General features: G+C 35.2%; 1 protein-coding gene across 1 annotated transcript in view; it reads left to right on the top strand.

The window, feature by feature from the left end:
* The window catches only part of FNDC3A (fibronectin type III domain containing 3A), a 242,358-nt gene that overhangs the window by 87,653 nt on the left and 133,163 nt on the right, over positions 1-21,542 (top strand). Inside the window, 1 exon segment of the mRNA XM_028526584.2 lies at positions 11,223-11,298. Coding sequence (XP_028382385.1) covers positions 11,223-11,298 — 76 coding nt within the window.

Here is a 21,542-nt window from a genome sequence, read left to right as displayed (position 1 = left end):
CTTTTCTGAGCCCTCCCCCACAGAGCCAGTAGGAAGGTGCCATATCTTCAGTCTCCATCAACCTTGCTAAAGCTATTCGCCCTGCCCTGGTGATTCCCCAAGACTCTGCCCCACCCAACTTGCAGGCCCACTCAAACTGTTTCCAGTGGCTTTTCAATACAAATGGCCTGTCTTGGTTAATCCTTCATTCAGACTTTCCTAAAATCTCTCAAATAAGCAGCACCTGGCCTATACCTCTAAGTTGCCTCAGGCCTAGCACTAGTGGCAACCAGCCTTAGTTCAAAGCTTGACCTCTCCTCAGCACCTCCAAGCCCAGTTCAAGTAATAGCCATGTGCAGATTGCTGTGTGGCTCATGCCAGGTGGCCCCAGTTAGAACACTGGTGGTGGCTGACCTTTACTGGCACTTCTCAGGAAGCCCCTGAGCTAGTGCACCCAGTGGATAGCTTTAGACCACATTAAAGCACCACCCAACCACCTCATAAGTGACACACTCAAGGGGTAGATTCAGGAGGCACCAGAGCCCCACTGAAGCAAGTCCTGCTGCATGGGATGGGTCTCTGTACACATTATTCCCCAAAGTGGTTGCAGCCAGTCCTTGCACCTCACTGACCTGAGGGTAAATCCCTCCCATTGAGGTGCCAACAGCAATCAAGGCCTAACTACAACAGGAAGGTATACACAGCTCATATGCCGGGTGGGATAGCACACAAGTACCCAGCTTGGGTGATCAGGGAGACTGTGCCACTGGATTATACAGAACAACACTATTGTACATGAGGCCACTCCACCAAGACCAAGAGACAAAGGACCTCTCCCTAATACATAGAAATAATCACATGAATGCTGTCATAATGAGAAGACAAACAAGCATGTCCCAAATGAAAGAATAGAACGAAACTGCAGAAAAAGCATTCAACAAAATAGAGGCAAGCAATCTACTAGAGTCAGAGTTCAAAATACTGTTTGTAAGGATGCTCAGTGTACTTAGGGAAGGAGTAGTTGAACTTAGAACTTCAACAAAGAGATAGGAAACAAAAACAGAACTAGAAAAAATGAAGAACTAGAAATGAAGAATATATTACAGGGAATCATCAGTGGAATAGATGGAGTGGAGGATCAAGTCAGAGATTTGGAAAATAAGGAAACAGAAAACTCCCATTCAGAACAGCAAAAAGAAAAATGAACCCCCCTCCCAAATGAGGATAGTACAAAGTGCCTTTGGGACAACTTCAAGAATACCAGCTTCCACATCATGGGATGCTGGAAAGAGATGAGAACGAGCAAGAAATTGAAAACCTATGTGAAATAACAATCACAGAAAACTTCCCTGACTTGGTGAAGGAAATAGACATTGTAGTCCAGGAAGCACAGAGTCCCAAACAAGATGAACCCAAAGAGACCCATACAAAGACACATTATAATTAAAATGTCAAAGGTTAAAGACAAAGAGAGAATCTTAAAAATAGCAAGAGAAAGCAATTAGTTACCTACAAGGGAGCTCCCATAAGCCTGTCAGCTGATTTCTCAACAGAAACTTTGCAGACCAGAAGGGATTAGCCCAAAATATTGTAAGTGATGAGAAGCAAGGACTTGTTGGGTTGCCCTCTGAAAAGTTTTTTTTCCCCATGAGATGGCTATAGTAGTGCTTAGTTGTTTCAGTGGCTTAGTAGTGCTTAAACTTCTTTTGAAACAATTTTGTTAGATTGTATTGTGACAGTTGTCATATCAATATGCATTAAAAAACATGGATATTGGTGAAGTTTTGTGTAGCCATTTTACTATTGAAGATGGAAGAAAATGTGCAACATTTTCAGCATATTATGCATTTTTAGTTCAAGAAAGGTAAAAATACAAATGAAACACAAAATTTGTGCAATGTATGCAGAAGGTCCTGTGACTGATTAAACATGTCAAAAGTGGTTTGCAAAGTTTTATGCTGGAGATTTCTCACTGGATGATACTTCATGGTCGGGTATATCAATTGAAGTTGACAGGACTCAAATGAAGACATTGACAACAATCAACGTTAATACATGGTGGGAGATACTCAAAATACCCAAATCAATAAAGTTATTGGTGGAAATGAAAAATGTGTCTTTTAGTTTACAGAAAAAAACTAAACAGACTTTTTGGCCAACCCAGTATAACCAAGATTACTCTACCACCCAACAAAGCTAGCATTTAGAATTAAAGGACATCTAAAGAGCTTCCCAGACAAGAAAAAGCTAAAGGAGTTCATCACCTCCAAACTAGTGTTATATAAGTTAAAAGGTCTTTAAGAAGAATGAAAAAAGATTAAAAACATGAGCAATAAAATTGCAAAAAATAAATATCTATCAACAATTGAATCAAAAAAACAAACTAAATGAACAAACAAAACAGAAACAAACTCATAGGTACAGTGAACATTTGATGGTTGCCACTCAGGAGGGCACTTTTGGGGAGGGGTGAAAAGGCAAAGGGATTAAGAAGTACAAATTGTTAGTCATAGAATAGTCACAGTGATGTAAAGTACAGCATAGGGAATATCATCAGTAAGAATGTAATAACTACGGTGTAAGGTAATAGATTTATGGGCAGTCACTTAGTAAGTTACATAATGTCTAATCACTGAGTTGTATGCTTGAAACTAATATATTGTATGTCAACTATAATTGAAAAATAAAAGTATTTAAAAATAACTAGAGTTAGTAAACATATTAAATAAATTGTAATATATAAGGTCAAACAAAAGTGCGACTTGTTTACACACTAGCAATGAAGAATCTCCAAAGGAAATTAAAACTATTTTTATTTACTGTAGCATCCAAAAGAATAAAGTACATCAAAATAAATTTACCCAAGTTGGTGAAAGACTTGTATGTGGAAAACTAATGAAACATGACAAAGGAAATGATAGAGGACTTAACTAAATGGAAAGACATAATATGTTCATGGTCTTGTAAGCTTAATGTTATGAAGATGGTAACACTGCCCAAAGGAATGTACATACTCAATACAGGTATTAACAAAACTCTAGTAACCATTTTTCCCCAGAAATACAAAATCTGGTCATCAAATTCATAAGGAATTACAAGGGGTTCTGAATAGCCAAAACAGAATTTTGGAAAAGATCAGAGTAGGAGTAATACTTTTCAATTTTACATCTACTAAAGTCTACAGTAGTCAAAACAGTTTGGTACTGGCATAAGAATAAATATGTAGACCAATGAAATAGAATTGAGAGTCCAGCAATAAACCCATATATCTATTGCTAATTTGCTCTTGACAAGGGTGCTGAAACTGTTCAGTGGGGAAAGAATAGTCTCTTCAATAAATGGTGCTAGGGCATCTGGATATCCACATACAGAAAAAAGAAAAAGAAAAATCTGCAGTTCTGCTTCACACCATTGTGGATCAGCAACTTAAATATGAAAGCCAAAACTATAAAACCAGAGTAAATCTTTTTGACCTCGGATTTGGCAATTGAATCTAAAATATGACCCCAAGAATACAAACACAAAAGTACAACCAAAAAAATAGATAAATTGGACTGCATCAAAGTTAAGGATTTTCGTACATCAAAGAACATAATGAAGTAAGTGAATAGATAGCCTGCAAAATGGGAGAATATATTTGCAAATCTTGTAGCATAAGAATCTAGTATCCATAATATATAAGGAATTTTTTTTGATAAAGCAACAAAAAGATAGCCAAATTAAAGTTGGACAAATTACTTGAATACACATTTTTCTAAAGAAGATATACAAATCCCCAACAAACACATGGCAAGATGCTCAACATCACTGATCATTAGGGAAATGCAAATCAACCACAATGAGGTACTACTTTATGCCCATAGGATGGCTATAATCAAAATAATAAGCATTGTCATGTAGAGAGATTGGAACCCTTGTATATTGTTATTGGGCATGCAAAATGATGCAGCTGAAGTGGGAAACTTTGGTGATTTCTCAAAAAGTTAAACATAGAATTACCATATGACCCAGTAAGTAAGTGCCTAGGTATATACCCCAAAGATTTCAAACATGCATGTTTATGGCAGCACTGTCCTCAATAGCCAAAAGGTCAGAGAGTCCAAATGCTCATCAGTGTTTGAATGGATACACAAATTCTGGTATATCCATAAAAAGGAATGAAGTACTGATACATACTACAACCTGGATGAATTGTAAACACATGCTTAGCGAAAGAAACCAGTTACAAAAGATCACACATTATATGATAGTTTATATGATATATCCAAAATGCTTCAATTTGTAGAGACAGAAGCAAATTTTAGTGGTTACCAGGGGTTTGGAGTGGGAAAAGTGGAGTGATTCCTTAATAGATATGGGGTTTTATTTTGGTGTGATTCAAAGTTTTGGAACTAGATATGGGTAGTCATTACACAATGCTGTGAGTGTACTAAATGCCACAGAATTAAATACTTTAATATTTAAAATTAACTTACATAATATGAATTTCACTTCACTAAAAATGTTAATAGTGGCAGGAATAGATTATAACATTGATTTTTAAAAGAATCCATGAGCTTATACTAAGAAACACTTAAATAAGGGGAAGAATATAGAAAAGAAGTCTCTACTTAACAGAAAATGCTAACTGAAGAATGTATAAAGAATAGGGGGTTTTTAAATCACCATTTTACATTTATTACCGTAATGACTTGGTAATAATTGCTGACCATTGAGTGAAAAATTGCTGGGAAATAGGATATTCGTGGTCTCAAAGTACAACCATATTGACTGTTTATTGCTTTCAAAGGGAAATGGTATTCTTTTTAATAAAGACATCTGACAGATACCACCTAAATCAAGTGATCAAACTTAACACCACTCACATATTCTAAAATGGTTTATCAAAAATGAATGAGTGTGATTAAATGTGGCAACATGTTAACAGTTGGTGAATCTAGATGAAGGGTATATGGGTGACCATTGAACCAATCTTGCACTTTTTCTGTACATATTAAATATTTCAAAATAAGAATTTACAGTCCCACCAACAGTGCACTAGGGTTCCCTTTTCTCCACAACCTCTCTGACACTTGTTATTTGTTGTTTTGTTTATGATGGTCATTTTCACTGGCTCAAAGTGGTATCTCATTGTGGTTTTAATTTGCATTTCTCTGATGGCTAGTGATACTGAGCATCTTTTCATATGTCTCTGGATCCCCTGTAGGTCCTCCTTGGAGAAGTGTCTGTTCAAGTCCTTTGCCTATTTTTTTAAAGATTTCGTTTCTCTTTTTCTTTTTAAAAATATTTTGTATTGGTTATACTATTACAGTTTTCCCAATTCTTATCCCTTTAACCCCCCTCTGCCCTGCCCCCACAACCCTCCAGTATTACCCCCCCCTTAGTTCATGTCCATGAGTTGTACACATAAGTTCTTTGAATTCTCTATTTCCTATATCATTTTTTATCTCTCCCAATCTATTTTATGCCTACTAATTATGCTTCTTCTTCCCTGTACATTTTTCCCCTTATTCCTCCCTTCCCCCTCCCCACTGAAATCCCTCCATGTGATGTCCATTTCTCTGATTCTGTTCTTATTCTAGTTGTTGGCTTAGTTTTGTTTTCATTGTTTTTTTCTTTTAGGTCATTCGTTAATAGTTGTAAGCCTGTTGTCATTTTACCATTCATATTTTTTATCTTCTTTTTCTTAGATAAGTTCCTTTAACCTTTCATGTAATAATGGCTTGGTGATAATGAACTTTAACTTGACCTTATCTGGGAAGCACTTTACCTGCTCTTCCATTCTAAATGAAAGCTTTGCTGGATAGAGTAATCTCAGATGTAGGTCCTTGCCTTTCTTCTTGCCTGCAAGGTTTCTTTTGAGAAATCAGCTGAGAGCCTTATGGGCACTCCTTTGTAAGTAACTCTCCTTTCCTCTTGCTGCTTTTAGGATCTTCTCTTTACCTTTAATCTTGGGTAACTTAGTGATGATGTGCCTTGGTGTGTTTCTCTTTGGGCTCAACTTCTTTGGGACTCTCTGGGCTTCCTGGACTTCCTGAAAGCCTATTTCCTTTGCCAGATTGGGGAAGTTTTCCTTCATTATTTGTTCAAATAAGTTTTCAATTTCTTGCTGTTCTTCTCCTTCTGGCACCCCTATAATTCAGATATTGTAATATTTCAGGTTGGCCCAGAGGTTCATAAGTCTCTCTTCACTTTTTAAAATCTTCTTTCTTCATTCTGTTCTGGTTGGATGTTTATTTTTCCCTTTTGTTCCAAATTGTTGCTTTGAGTCCTGGTTTCCTTCCTGTCACTATTGGTTCCCTGAATATTTTGCTTTATTTTATTTATTTATTATATTCATTTGTTTTGTTTTGTTTTTTCATTGTTCCACCAAACTCAGTTAGATCTGTGAGCATTTTGATTACCAGGGCTTTAAATTCTCCATCAGATAGGTTGGCTATCTCCTCCTTGCTTCGCTCTTTCATTTGGGTCATATTTCTTTGTCTTGGCACACCTGATAAGTTGTAAGGGGGCAGGGCCTTAGGTATTCACCCAGGTAGGGCAACCCTCTTTGCTGCACTTTGGCATTGCCTGTCAGGGACAGGCCAGAGAGGGAACAATGCAGCTTACTTGCTTATCTCTAGTGCACTTTCCAACGTATTTGTGTGAGACTGGGAGCGTCTCCTACCACAGTAACCCCTGCCATACTCCACAGTCAACTCTGAGTCTCAGTTTCTCCTTCAGCTCACCCCGCCCATGCTGTCCGCCACCTCACTTCGCTTATCTTGAGCCAGCATGGATGGTGCGGTCCACCGCCTTACTGGTCTGATTGTTCTGGTTGATTTTTTCTTTAATTCCTTGGTTGGAGTTCCATGCAGTTTAAATTATTGGTGCTTCTGATTGTTTATTGATTTTAGATTGGTTGTTATCCTCCTTTTGGTTGTGTGAGGAAGCGAAGGGTTTCAACCTCTACCTCCACCTTGACCAGAACTCAAATTTTGTTTCTCAAGTCCTTTGCCCATTTTTAAATTGGGTGGTTTGTCTCCTTAGAGTAGAGTCATGTGAAATTTTTAATATATTTTGGAGATCAAACCATTGTCTGAGGTATCATTGGCAAATATGTTTTCCCATATGATCGGTTCTCTTTTCATTTTAATGCTGTTTTCTTTAGCCATGCAGAAGCTTTTTATTTTTATGAGATCCCATTTGTTTATTGTTTCCTTTATATCCCATGCTGTAGGGAACATATCAGTGAAAATATTGCTGCATGGAATATCAGAGATTTTCCTGCCTATGTTCTCCCCTAGGACTTTTCTGGTGTCACAGCTTATATTTAAGTCTTTTATCCACCTTGACTTTATTTTTGTATATGGTGCAGCAACTGTGGAAAACAGTATGGAATTTCCTCAGAAAACTAAAAATATAACTGCATTTTGAACCGGCAGTTCCACTGCTAGGATTATATCCTAAGAACCATGAAACACCAATCCAAAAGGGCCTGTGGACCCCATTGTTCCTAGCAGCACAGGTTACAATAGCCAAGTGCTAGAAGCAACCTAAGTGTCTATTAGTAAATGAATGGATTAAAAACTATGGTATGTTTATACTGGAATTCTACACAGCAGAAAGAAGGAAGGAGCTCCTACCCTTTGCAACAGCATGGATGGAACTGGAGAGCATTATGCCAAGTGAAATAAGCCAGGTGGTGAAAGACAAATACCATATGATCTCACCTTTAAGTGGAACCTAATCAACAAAACAAGCATGCAAAATATAACCAAAGACATTGAAATTAAGAACAAATGTACAGTAACCAGAGGGTAGATGAGAGGGGATAATGGGGGGATGGGGGAAGGGTTTTCAGGAACAACTGTAAAGGACACATGGATGAAAACAAGAGTGGGTGGAATCAGGGGAGGGAGGTTGGGAGGGCTGGGGTAGGGGGAAAAGGCAGAAAACTATTTGAACAATAATAAAATTCAAAAGTATTTAATAAAAAAGTAAAATAAAAACTATTTACACACACAAACAAAATAAGAATTTGGGGTACAGATGAAATTTGAATATGACTTCCCTTTTTAATAGTCTTATCTAAAGATATAACTTCTTAGCTTGATATTTATCGATCTTCATGATCTAGCCCCAGCTGCTTATCACAATGTTACCTCTTTCCATTATATTTCTCATACTAGTTTAAACTTGAGCTATACCACACTTCTTCACTATTTTCAAATTGTCAGTGATTACTTTGACCCTCTTGATGTCATACATGCTATGTGGTTCTCCTTGAAATGTCCTCTTCTTCTTTTTAGCTTAACTCCCAGCTGTTCTTCTGAATATTATGCAGTTATCATCTGCATGAACTTTTTCTGATTATCCTGGACTGAGTAGAGCCTATAGGACATTGTTCATTCATATGCCTATTATACTACTTATGACATTGTACAGTTTATTGGCTGAATACTTGTATGTCTTACTAGACTGTGATCTTCTTGGGTCCTTGGATTATGATTTATTTTTTTCTTGGTATCCACAGTACATATAAGAATATGTGCCAAACAGTGGATGCTTAATACATGATTTTTAAAAATGAGTAAATTTCATCACTTACTATTTTATGGAACATCTTATTCTAATTTAAAAGAGGCCTGCTTATTCTTTTTTTGTTTGTTTTTACTTAATGGCAGGATATACTAGTTATATATGTATGTCATGTTTTGTTTTCTTAGTTTTATTTTTTGCCAACTTTATAGTTAATGAATTCATGAGAAACAATTAGTATTTTATAGAATTTCACAGTACTAGTACTGCTTAGATTATTATAATTTAAAAGAAATAACATCTATATAAAGTATGCAGCATAGTGTGACAGAATAAGCACTGCTTTGGGTCTTGGTCCTCATTAAGAATTTAATGAAATCCAAAGAAAACAGAGAACTCTTTTTGTAAAAAATTATAATATCTACAGAAAGTTTCACATACAATGCTGTATAGTTCACAAACGCTATGAATGATTATCTGTGGCCCCAAGTTAAGAACTTGTGCTTTAACTCAATGCTGGCCTCAGGTAACATCTTTCGGTAATTGCTCATCTCTACCAAATTAGGAAAGGAGTGAAAAAGAGGGAATGTGTTAAAAATGTTTTTAAAGAATCAGGATTTGTTGGGATTGATAAAAATGTATTAGAAATGAAAGCAAACTGAAAATCCTCTAGCCCACCTTTAAAATTGTATGTTTTCTTTAAAACAGCTCTTGGATTTCAGTAAATCAAAATAACAGAAAAATCTAAAAAAAATAGTGAAAATATTGGGTATGGTTAAAGCTGAATTCAGTAAAATACATAGTCTTAACTGCATATATTTCTTTTTTTTTTAAAGATTTTATTTATTTATTTTTTAGAGAGGGGAGGGGGGGAAAGAGAGAGAGAGAGAGAGAGAAACATCAATGTGCGGTTGCTGGGGGTTATGGCCTGCAATCCAGGAATGTACCCTGGCTGGGAATCGAACCTGGGACACTTTGGTTCCCAGCCCGCTCTCATTCCACTGAGCTACGCCAGCCAGGGCTACTGCATATATTTCTAAAGAAAGAATGAAATAGAGTATTCAAATGAAAAAGTTAGAAAAACATCATGGTAAACCTAAGGAAAATGAAAGAAGATAAGAGGAGCTGAAAATCAAAATTAATGTATTAAAAGAAACCTACTTAGATGACTGCTATAGCCTCCTGACAGGTCTCCCTAGTACTACCTGCATAAGTAACATTCATCATTGCCCTTAAAATTGCTCACAAGACCCTTTATAACTGGCTTGTGTCTATCTTTAAAAATTTTAATAGGCACATTGAAAAACTAAAAACAGGTGAAATTAATTGTAATAATGTTTATTTAACTTAGTATGTCCAGAATATTATTTTAACATGTAATCAATATAAAAATTATCAGGAAGGTATTTTACATTGTTGAGGTTTTCTGTGCTCTTTGAAATCCAGTATGTATTTTACACTTACAGCACTTGTAAATACAGACTAGCCATATTTCAAGTGCATAATAGCTAGCCACAAGTTAAATTTAGAAGCAAAGAAGATAGTCACAAAGGCAAAAAATAGATAGCATTGGCTATAAGAAAATAAAGAATTATATTGAAAATTAAGGAAGAGGCAAAATAGGAATATATTTGCAGCATAATATAGTGTAATATTATTACTATCATTAATATGCAAGGAATTAATACAAATCACTAGGAATACTTAAGACCCTGAAAAGATAACAAACAACCAGTTTACAAGAGAGCTAGCAACAAACATAAAAGCATTTACTCTCATTAATAATCAAGTGCGAATTTAAAAAAATAGTAATATACTATTTTCATCTATCAAGCTATCAAAGATTTTAAAACTATAATTTCCAGGGTTGTGGAAAATGCAGTCAAAGGGTGTTCTCATCAAGCATGCAGGGGAATGTGAAGTAGTAAAACCTTTGTGAAAAGCAGTTTAGCAACAGACACAAAAATTTTGTTTCCTTGAATATATTATATATAGAGAAAAACTACATGCCAAAAATTTCCTTATCAGAGGTTAAAGTATTGTAGTTTATGGTGTAGTGATCTGATGAAATACTATGAGCAGTAACACGAAAAGTCTTTCTATAATATTAATCTGGAAAAAGATATAGAATTGCAGATCTTATATCTGTGTTTGTAGAGAAAAATCAAGCCTATGTTTAGAGAACAAGACCAAGATATTTATCAGAATGTTAACAGTGTTTATTTTAGGACCTCAGATTATTTTCCAGTTTTCTGTTTTTCAAATGTCATAAAATTAGTATTACCTATATAATAAAATAAAATACTTAAAGTGGTAGGATTCTTAAATATGATTTGAAAGGTCATACTAATTCAAATATGCTCTACCTATAAGTGTATACTATATTTTAAAAAACACAGTACTTCGCAACTGATGAACTAAGCATAGGTCACCCAAATATTCTGTGGTTTCACTCCATCCTTTTTTCATGGTGATGTTTATTGATTTTCCAATAAAAGTTAGTCAGTATTTTTTATTCCCTTACTTTTAGCTTAATTCTTACCTCCAGAAAAGTTAAATAATACTTTTTAAATTAATGTATAAAATATGTAATCCCCATTTTCTTCCCTGTTTAATAGGGTTAAATAACTCACAACTACACTCTTACTAGCAACATTTAATATCTTGATGTACAAATTTGCTCTACTGTTGTTTTGATTAATACTTCCTCTCTTCATTTTAAGGTTATTCTGGTACAAGTTAACCCAGGGGAAGCATTTACAATAAGAAGAGAAGATGGACAGTTTCAGTGCATTACAGGTAAGAATGGTAATGTATTATTGTTTGAGACAACAGAAAAACTTACGATACATAAAAGTATATATGCTTCTGGTTTCGTCCTTTCTTTTTCACTGACACTACACCAAAGCAAACTTTTAATACCTTATGGCTTAAGTATTGCAGTAGCATCCTAATTAGTTTCTTTGACATGTTTTCTTGATTAATCTTACTATAATATTATATTGTTTATGTCACTTCCTTGCTCAGAAGTCTTCAGTGAATCCAGTTCATGTTCCTTAGTCTTTTTAAAAGATCATTTCATTTTTTAGACTTTCTCCCCACTTTTGCTTTAATTACTGTTTTACTTCTAGCTTGTTACGTTAACTTGTTCACTGTCTCTTGAACCTGTCTTGTACTTACTGTATACTATTCTTCTTACCTAGAATTCATCCATAACTACCACCCCCAGTCTATCCATAATTCAAGACTGATGTCAGATCTTATCCTTAAACGGTTTTTAATAAAGTTTTTAGTGAGTATTCTCTGCATTACTCTCTAGCCACTCCACGCACACACTTGTGACAAACAAAAATGTCTCCAGATATCAGCAGATGTTCCCTGGGGGAAAAAATCACCCCCAGATGAAAACAACCACCCTGAAGGCAAGAGCAAAAAAAGGTCACTGGCTCTATAATTAGAGAACCTGGGTTTAAATCCTAACTCTGTCATTTATTGTCTGTATAAACTTTTCATCTTATTTAACCTCTATCAGATACACTTCTTATCTGTAAAATTTCCATCCTTGTGATAATAGTACACCTCATAGGATAATTGTGAGGGTTAACTAATGTGCATGTAAAGCACTGCAAACCAGACCCAGCACATATAAGGCACTCAATAAATGATGATGTTGGGTGCTGTGGTGTTGCTTACTAGAAAGGTACCCCCATCACCTGTAAAACCCTGTAATACCTATTATTGTGCCATTCATTTAGCAAATATCTATGTTCTTTTTAGAATATTTCTTCTAGTTATATTTTTAAAAGCTGTTTAAATTTTGTTGTTTAACTTGAGATGTTCATTTAGCCTCTTTAGATTTTAAGCACTTTGAGGGCAGGTGCTATTTCTTACATTTCTTTGTATACCCTTCAGTTATTGGCCTTCCACATGTTTAGTACCTAAATAATAGTGTTGCTTTCATTTGAAAAGAACACATTAGAAGTAGGGTTTCCATATGCTTCATCATCCAACCCAGCATACTTCTGAGAATGAAAGAGACCCTAGCAATTACTCTAAGGCAAGTGGTATCAGCCAATATTGTCCCAGTCAAACCAGGACTAATGGTACCTCCCATTTACCTGGTCTGTCTACTAGAGTTAATCCAAGAAGAAATAGACCTAACTGTAGAGAGGCAGTTAGCTCAGTAATTACAATAAAAATTTTTAGCCTGCCATATAAACCTTACATGCTTTAGAATTAGCACTTTCTGTAAGTTAATATAAATCTTTTGTGTGGCAAATAAGATAATTTCAAAATAGGATGTGTCCACATACTATGAGCTTAAAAGAAATCACATAGTAGATTTTTAGGCAATATAATAAACTTTGCCTGTCTTCACTTGGCAATTAGGTTTTCATAAAAGTTATTTTTATACTGGGTACTTCTTAGAGTGTAAGTTTCTAAGAGAGCACTCACCTGAGGTTTGTTTATACATCCCTTTTCAAATTGTTTTCAATAAATACTGTTTATGATGGAAGCATTTTAACTAATATAACATTGGTTTTTTTAAACACATCTATAAATGAGGATACTATACACATTGCTATTTTAGTGTGACTTAAAATACAAAAACTGCTGGTTTTTAAATCTTAATATTTTAAAAATTGACTGTAACTACAAGGTTTAAATCCCCTCCCTCATAAAGTCAATTAAATTGACTTTTATGTGGCAGTTTACCCCTTCAGTCAGGACCAAAAAAGCCAATCTAATTTATGATGTGCCTGTAGTACTAATAGTTTCCTACTAGTAGAAACTGCCTACCATGTGAAGATATTTTTAGGCAGCAGAAACAGGAGACTCTCTCTTTATATTACCAATTATAAGAGTGGGAGCTTTGTTTTAAAATTATGAGGTGGAGTTTTTTAAAACACAGGAAAGGATAAGGGGAACCAGACAGGAAGTAAAAAGCTCTTCCCTCTGTTTGTTTTTATTAAACCAAAATTGAAATATGGGATATAGGTGGAAAGAATGAGGGATTGGGATTTAAGTCTTTGTAAAGACCAGTGTGTCCTCAAGCCAAGCAAGAAAATAAGATAGGATGAGAAAAGAATGTAACCGCTGGAGGTCATCTTCTTCCTTTTTCTTCCCCTTTGCCATCACTAGTTTCTATACCGTGGCAGTCATTTTCCTGAACTAGTTCTGGAGCTAGGTAAAAAAGTAAGAGTAGGAGTAGAAGTGGAGGCAGCAGATAAGAGAACATTTTAAGGGAGGGAAATAATATGCCAGTGAACCTGAGAGAAAAATGGGACACTATAGCCCTAAGGTCATCAAGTTAGGAAAGCTTATCTTTTCCCAGCCACTAAACTGAGGGAAAAATCCCCTCTAGTGAAACCTAAAGAATTGCCCTGGCCAGGTTGCTTAGTTGGTGGAGTGTCATCTTGTATGCCAAAAAGTTTGCAGATTTGATTCCCAGTTGGGGCACACACATACCTAGGTTGTGGGTTAGTTGTGGGATCAATCTATGGTTGGGGTGCATGCAGGGGGCAACCAGTTGATGTTTCTCTCTCACATTGATGCCTCTTTCTCTCTCCTCTCCCACTGCCTTCTCTCTCTCTCTCTCTCTCTCTCTAAAAAAAAAATCAAGAAACATATCCTCAGGTGAGGATTAAAAAAAAGAATTCAGGTAAATCCAGTATAAAATAAGTACTTGAATCAAAGGCTTCTTTTTAAAGTAGTTTTATTACCTATCAAGAATTTATAGAAACAAAAACTACAAGTTAAAAGAGATCATAGGGAAATTTAGAGATCTAAATAATCCACTTACTTTAGAGGAGGTTCAGAATTTGTTAGTTAAAGCTAGTTATTGGCAGGGCTCAATATAGCACTTTTTCTACCAAAGCATACTGCTTGGAGAGACAGATTGCCAATATTTTTTCATGAATTTACTAAGTATCTAGTAGGGTATTGCTACACCAGGGAACTCAAAGAAAACTAAGACACAGGTCCTGCCATTTAAGAACACAGTGTAATAAGGAAGAAAGAGGGAAAATCAACTATTGTATTACAGTGTAAAAAGAACCATTAGAGACCTGCATAAAGTGTTAAGGGAGCATAGGTGGGGTGCTATAATGCAAAGTAATATGTTAGGGAAAAAATTCTTCAGAGAGAAGGTGATGTGACCTTCTTTAAGCAAAGTAGTAATTGGTCAAATGGGAAAAGAGCTCAAGAGAGCATTTTAGGCAGAGGGAACAGTGTACAAAAGCAACAGAAGGAAAGAATAACTTGACTTATTTGAATAACTGCAAAGAGATCGCAATTGCTAAAAAGTTGTAGACAGGGAATGTGAATGGAGACAAATCTGAAAATATAGTCAGAAATTAAAATGGCTTCATTGCCATACTAAGAACTTTATTGTAAAGGTGAGGGAGAGCCATTGAAGGAGATTATACAGGAGAGTTAAAATCCATTTTATGGTTGGGAAAGATCAGTAATGTCTTTCTGTTTTAGATTATCTGTTAACTTAAAAATCTTCTTACTGTAAACATCAAGAAATATTCAATAAAATGTCACATATATTCTTTTAAATGTGTTCTCTCTCTTCCGTCTACAACCCCCCTAAAAGAAACCTTTCATACCAAGGTGACTCCTCTAATTCACAAAGGGGCTTCAGATCCTATGTACCAAAACAATGACAGTGTCCACTACATGCAAGAGTGAAGGACTTAACTTTGTAAATATAACTTGCTTATTTTAGTAGAACTAGGGGTAGGTACAAGTTACCTAGTGAACCTCATTTGCAAAAGTGAAAACAAATGAAATCTTAGACTACATAAGTAAATGTAAGTTCACACCAATGGCTTAGTAGTATGGTTTTATGGTAAGTATCATTTTAACATGTTTTTAAAAAGTATTGACAATAGATTGAACCCAGGAATGTAAGTAGGAGAGCATAGAATTGTGAATTATTATAAAAGACTATAAAATTATGTGAAAGATGTTTAACTTAGAAAAAAGCTGTGACCTCGAAGGTATTGTTTTCTACTTTTTTAGAGGGCAGACTTTATTTAGGCTAACAGGTGAGAGTTAATGAAAAGCAAATTTCGACTCAGAAGGAAGAACTATCCAATAATTATGGCTGTATATAAATGGAGTCATTGTTCTGTTTTGCCAGAATCCCATCATTATAAATGCTTATGCAATGGTTAGATGATTTTATGAAGAGTAATTCTTATGTAGAAGAAGGTTTATTGGTAATCATCAGCATTCATTCTAACAAGATTCTTTGATTAGAAATAACCAGTTAATTAGACTGAGACCTCTTTAGTTAATTTGGGGATGAAAACACTAAATGAAAGTTAAATTTAACAAGTATATCTGTGCACAGACACATTTATAAAGTGATTGAGCCAGTGATTGGTTATTGTTAATAATAGACCCATAAACATTAGGATGCTAACTGGTTAATTTATTAATTCATATTTCCTTTTTTTAATATACAGGATCTGGCACAAATAACACCCGTTTTTTATTACAAAATCATGAGCATGTAATTCTGTAACATAACAATATCATACTCAAACACACCTATAACATTTTAGGTGAAATGTTCAAATTAAACAGTAAATTATTATACTCATATTATTGCCCTACCAACCACACGTAAGCAGGTGCTACTTCTGCCAGACTCTATAGTTTATTGATTATGCTATTATATTTGTCCCAGTTTTACACACAGTGCCCCGTTCCACCTGGTACTTGCCATTACCTTCAATAATCCCTGCTTTAGTTGATGTCCGTGGGTCATGCATATAAGTTCTTAAGCAGCTCCATTTCCTATATTGTTCTTAACATTCCTCTCCCTGTTCTGTACCTTTCAATTAGTACTTTTTTAAATATATAATCTTCATTAAATTTCTTTATTTCCATTTAGTCCTCTTATAACCCCCTCTGCACAGCAGTCACCATACTGTTGTCCATATCCATGAGTTCTTTTTCCTTTTTGCTCAATCCTTCTATCCTCTAACCCTTCCCTCCACACTAGCTGTCATCCTGCTCTCCATCTGTAAGTCTTTCCCCATTTTCCTTGTTAGTTCAGTTTGTTCATTAGATTTCACATATGAATGAAATCATTATGGTATTTGTCTTTCTCTGACTGATTCCACTTAGCACAATGTTCTCCTGTTCCATGCATACTGTCGCAAAGAGTAAATGTTTATTCTTTTTCATAGCCAAGTAGAATTCCATTGTGTAAATGTTCCATAGATGTTTTAGTCAAATATCTATTGATGGACACTTGGGCTGCTTCCATATCTTAGCTATTTCGAATAACACTGCAGTGATCATAGGACTGCTCATGTTCTTTTGAATTAGTGTTTTGGTTCCTTCAGATATATTCCCAGAAGTAGGAACGTTGGGTCAAAGGGTAGATCCATTTTAAATTGTTTGAGGTTATCTCCATACTGCTTTCCACAGTGGCTGCACCAGTCTGCATTCCCACCAACGGGGCAAAAGGGATCCCCTTTCTCCCCATCCTTACCAGCACTTGTTTGTTTATTTACTGGTGATAGCCATCCTGAACGGTGTGAAATGGTATCTCATCGTGGTTTCTGTTTTCATTTTTCTGATGATTAGTGATGTTGAACATTTTTTCACATGTCTGTTGGTCGTCTGTACGTCCTCTTTGGAGAAATATCTGTTCAGGTCCTTTGTCCATTTTTTTTTTTTATCAGGTTGTGTGTCTTTTTTGTGTGTGTGTGTTTTTGTGCGTGTGTGTGTGTGTTGAGCTTTGTAAGTGCTTTCTAAATTTTGGATGTTAACCCCCTTATCAGATGTATTGGCAAATATGTTCTCCCAGTCAGGGGGTTATCTTTTAATTTTGCTGATAATTTTCTTTGCTGTGCAAAACCTTTTAGTTTGATGAACTCCCATTTGTTTATTTTTTCTTTTGTTTCCCTTGCCTGAAGAGACATATATATGATAAAAATGTTTTACCCTGGCTGGCGTAGCTCAGTGGATTGAGCGCGGGCTGGGAACCAAAGTGTCGCAGGTTCGATTCCCAGTCAGGGCACATGCCTGGGTTGCAGGCCATGGCCCCCAGGAACCGCACATTGATGTTTCTCTCTCGCTGTCTTTCTCCCTCCCTTCCCTAAAAATAAATAAATAAATAAATAAATAAATAAAATCTCTAAAAAAAAGATTCTCTTTAAAAAAAAAGTTTTTTTTTAAGATTCTTTTTTTTAAGATTTTTTAAAAGTTTTTAAAAAGATTCTCTTTAAAAAAAAAGTTTTTCTTAATTATTTCCTTCCTGAGCAATGACTGATAATTTGCTTCCTGTGTTTTCTTCTAGGATTTTTATGGTTTTGGGGCTGACATTTAAGTCTTTGATCCATTTTGAATTTATGTACAGTATCATGCCATGTCTTGTATGTGGTGTAAGAAAGTCTAGTTTCATTTTTCTGTACTATCTGTCCAATTTTCCAACACCATTTATTGAATAAACTATCTTTATCCTGTTATATGTGTTTACTTCTTTTGTCGAATATTAATTGACTATAATGGTTTGAGTTTATTTTGGGGCCCTCTACTCTGTTCCATTGATCTTCGTGTCTGTTTTTATGATAGTACCATGCAGTTTTGATTACTATGGCCTTACAGTACAGCTTGATATTATGTAGCATGATTGATCCAACTTTGGTCTTTTTCCGGATCACGGTTGCTATGCAGGGCCTTTTGTGGTTCCATGTAAATTTTTGAAATATTGGTTTTAGTTCTGTGAAATCTGTCATTGAATCTTTTAGGAATTGCTTAGAATCAGTAGATTACTTTGGGTAGTGTGGACATTTTAATGATGTTGATTCGTCCTATCCATGAACATGGTATGTGCTTCCACTTGTTTGTATCTTCTTCAGTTTCTTTCTTCAGTGTCATATAATTTTCCACATCCACGTCTTTTACATCCTTGGTTAACTTTATTCCTAGGAATTTTAATCTTTTTGAAGTGATTGTGAATGGAATTGTTTCTTAATTTCCCTTTCTCTTAATTTGTTATTGGCATGAAAATGCAACTGATTCTGGGTATTAATTTTGTATCCTATTTTGCTGAATTTGTATATTAGTTCTGATAGTTTCTTGGTGGTTCCTTGGGGCTCTTTATGTACAGTATCATGCCATGTGCAGATAAAGACATTTTTACTTCTTCCTTTACTTCACTCTTATTTCTTCTTCTTGTCTGATTGCTGTGGCTAGGACTTTCAGTAGTGTGTTGAATACGAGAGGTAAAAGGGGACATCTTAAGGGGAAAGCATGTAGTTTTTGCCCATTGAGTATGATGCTGGCAGTGGGTTTGCCATATATGGCCTATATTGTCTTTAAGTATGTTCTTTTTATTCGCACTGTGCTGAGAGTTTTGATCATAAATGGGTGCTGGATTTTATCAAATGCTTTTTCTGCATCTATTGATATGATCATGTGCTTATATCCTTCATTTTGTTTATGTGATGAATCACATTTATTGATTTGGGAATGTTTTACTAGCCTTGCTTTCCTGGAATAAATCTCACTTGATCATGGTGTACGATCTTTTTGATGCATTGCTGTATTCAGATTGCTAATATTTAATTGAGGATTTTAGCATCTATGTTCATCAGTGATATTGTCATATGATTTTCTCTCTTTGTAGTGTCTTTATTTGGTTTTGGAATTCAAATAATGCTGGCTTTGTAAAATGAGTTTAGGAACCTTCCCTCCTCTGGAATTTTATGAAATAGTTTGAGAAGTGGAGGTGTTAGTTCTTCTCAGAATGTTTGGTGAAATTCACCTGTGAAGCCATCTGATCCAGCACTTTTGTTTGTTGGAAGTTTTTTGATTTTTACTTTAATTTTGTTAGATGTAATCCACCTATTCAGATTCTCTGAATCTTCCCGATTCATTTTTGGAAGATTGTGTGTTTCTAGAAATTTATCATTATTTCATCCAGATTGTCCAGTTTGTTGGCATATAATTGTTCATAATATTTTCTTACAGTCCTTTGTATTTCTTTGGTATCAATAGTTATTTCTCCTCTTCCATTTCTGATTTTATTTATTTAGGTCCCTTCCATTTTTTTCTTGATGAGTCTGATTAAAGGTTCGTCAATCTTACTTTTCAAAAACAACAAGCTCTTTGATTTATTGATCTTTTGTAATTTTTTTAGACTATTTCATTTATTTTTGGTCTGATCTTAATTATTTCCTTCCTCTACTCAACATTAGTCTTTGTTGTTCCTTTCCAAGTTTCTCGAAGTGTAAAGTTAGATTTGTTTATTCGAGCTTTTTCTTGTTTTGGGGTTTTTTGGTTTTTTTTTGAGATTGGCCTGGAATGCTGTGAACTTCCCTCTTAGGATCACTTTCCCATTGTCCCACAGATTTCGGATTGTTGTGTGCTTATTTTCATTTGTTTCAAGGTATCTTTTGATCTTCCTTGATCTTGTCAACCCATTCATTATTTAATAACATGTTATTTAGCTTCCATTTCTTTGCATGTTTTCCAGTGTTTCTGTGATTGATTTATATTTTCATAACATTGTGGTAAGAGAAGATGCTTGATATGATTTCAGTTTTCTTAAATTTATTGGGACTTATTTTGTGTCCTGCCATGTTGTCTACCCCAGAAAATGTTCCATGTGCACTTGAAAATTGTGTATATTCTAGTGCTTTGGGGTGAAATGTTCTAAAGATATCAATTAAATCTATTTATTCTGGTGGTCATTTAAGGCTACTTTCTCCTTCTTGATATTCTGCCTGGGAGATCTATTCTTTGAAGTCAATGCATTGTTAAAATTCCCAACTATGACTGTATTTCTGTTGATCTCTCCTTTTATGTCCATCAAGATTTGCTTTACTATAATCAGCGGTGTCCAATCCATGGCTAGTGGGATGCTTGTGTCCCTGGATGGCTACAAATGCGGCCCAACACAAAATCATAAATTTACTTGAAACATTGTGAGATTTTTTTGTTTTAGTTAGTATTTGTGTATTTAACACGTGGCCAAAGACAACTCTTCTTCCATTGTGTTTCAGAGACGCCAAAAGGTTGGACAGCCCTGCACACATTTCGGTGCTCCTATATTGGGTGCATAAATGTTTACTAGGGTTGCATTCTCTTGTTGGATTGTTCCTTTTATCATTATGTAGTAGCCTTCTTTGTCTCTTACTATATCCTTGGTTTTAAAGTCTGTGTTTTCAAACTATGGCCGTCCTATCTTTTTTTCTTTTACATTTGCATGAAATATCTTCTTCCATCCCTTTACTTTTAGTCTGTGTGTATCTTTCAATCTGAGGTGGGTCTCTTGAAGGCAGCATATATATGGGTCTTGCTTTCTTACCCACTCAATTATCCTTTGTCTTTTGGTTGGAGGATTTAAGCCATTTACATTTTAGGTGATTATTGATGGATATGTAGGTAATTTCATTTTGTTGTTACTTTTTCTTCCCTCTTTCTCTTTTTTCTGAAAGCAAGGCTTTTAACATTTGTTGCAGTATTGGTTTGGTGTTAACAAACTCCTTTATCTTTTTCTTGTCTGGGAACTCCTTTTTACTCCTTTGATTATAAATGATAGTTGTGCTGGGTATACTAGTCTTGGTTGGAGGTCCTTGCTTTTCATCACCTGAGTATTTCATGCCCCTCTCTTCTGGCCCGAAGTGTTTCTGATGGGTAATAAGATAACAGTCTAATTGGTGCTCCCTTCTATGTAAGTACTTGCTTTTCTCTTGTAGCTGTCAGGATTCTCCCATCTCTGTGTCTTAACCTTTTAATTATATTTCTTATTGTAGGCCTCTTTGAGTCCAACTTGTTTGGTACTCTGTGATCTTCCTGGATTTGTGCAACTTTTCCTTCACCAGATTAGAGAAGTTTTTGGTTATCATTCCCTCAAATAGGTTCTCAATATCTTGTACACTCTCTTCTCGTATTCCCATGATGCAGATGTTATTACACTTCATGTCGTCAAAGGTATTTTTAAGCTCTCCTCATTTTATCTTTTTTCTAACTGCTACTCTGCATCATTGTTTTTTTCTGCCCTAACTTCC

Source organism: Phyllostomus discolor, chromosome 11, assembly GCF_004126475.2.
Source record: "Phyllostomus discolor isolate MPI-MPIP mPhyDis1 chromosome 11, mPhyDis1.pri.v3, whole genome shotgun sequence".
Classification (NCBI taxonomy): Eukaryota; Metazoa; Chordata; class Mammalia; order Chiroptera; family Phyllostomidae; genus Phyllostomus; species Phyllostomus discolor.
This window is presented reverse-complemented; position numbering and strand designations above follow the sequence as displayed.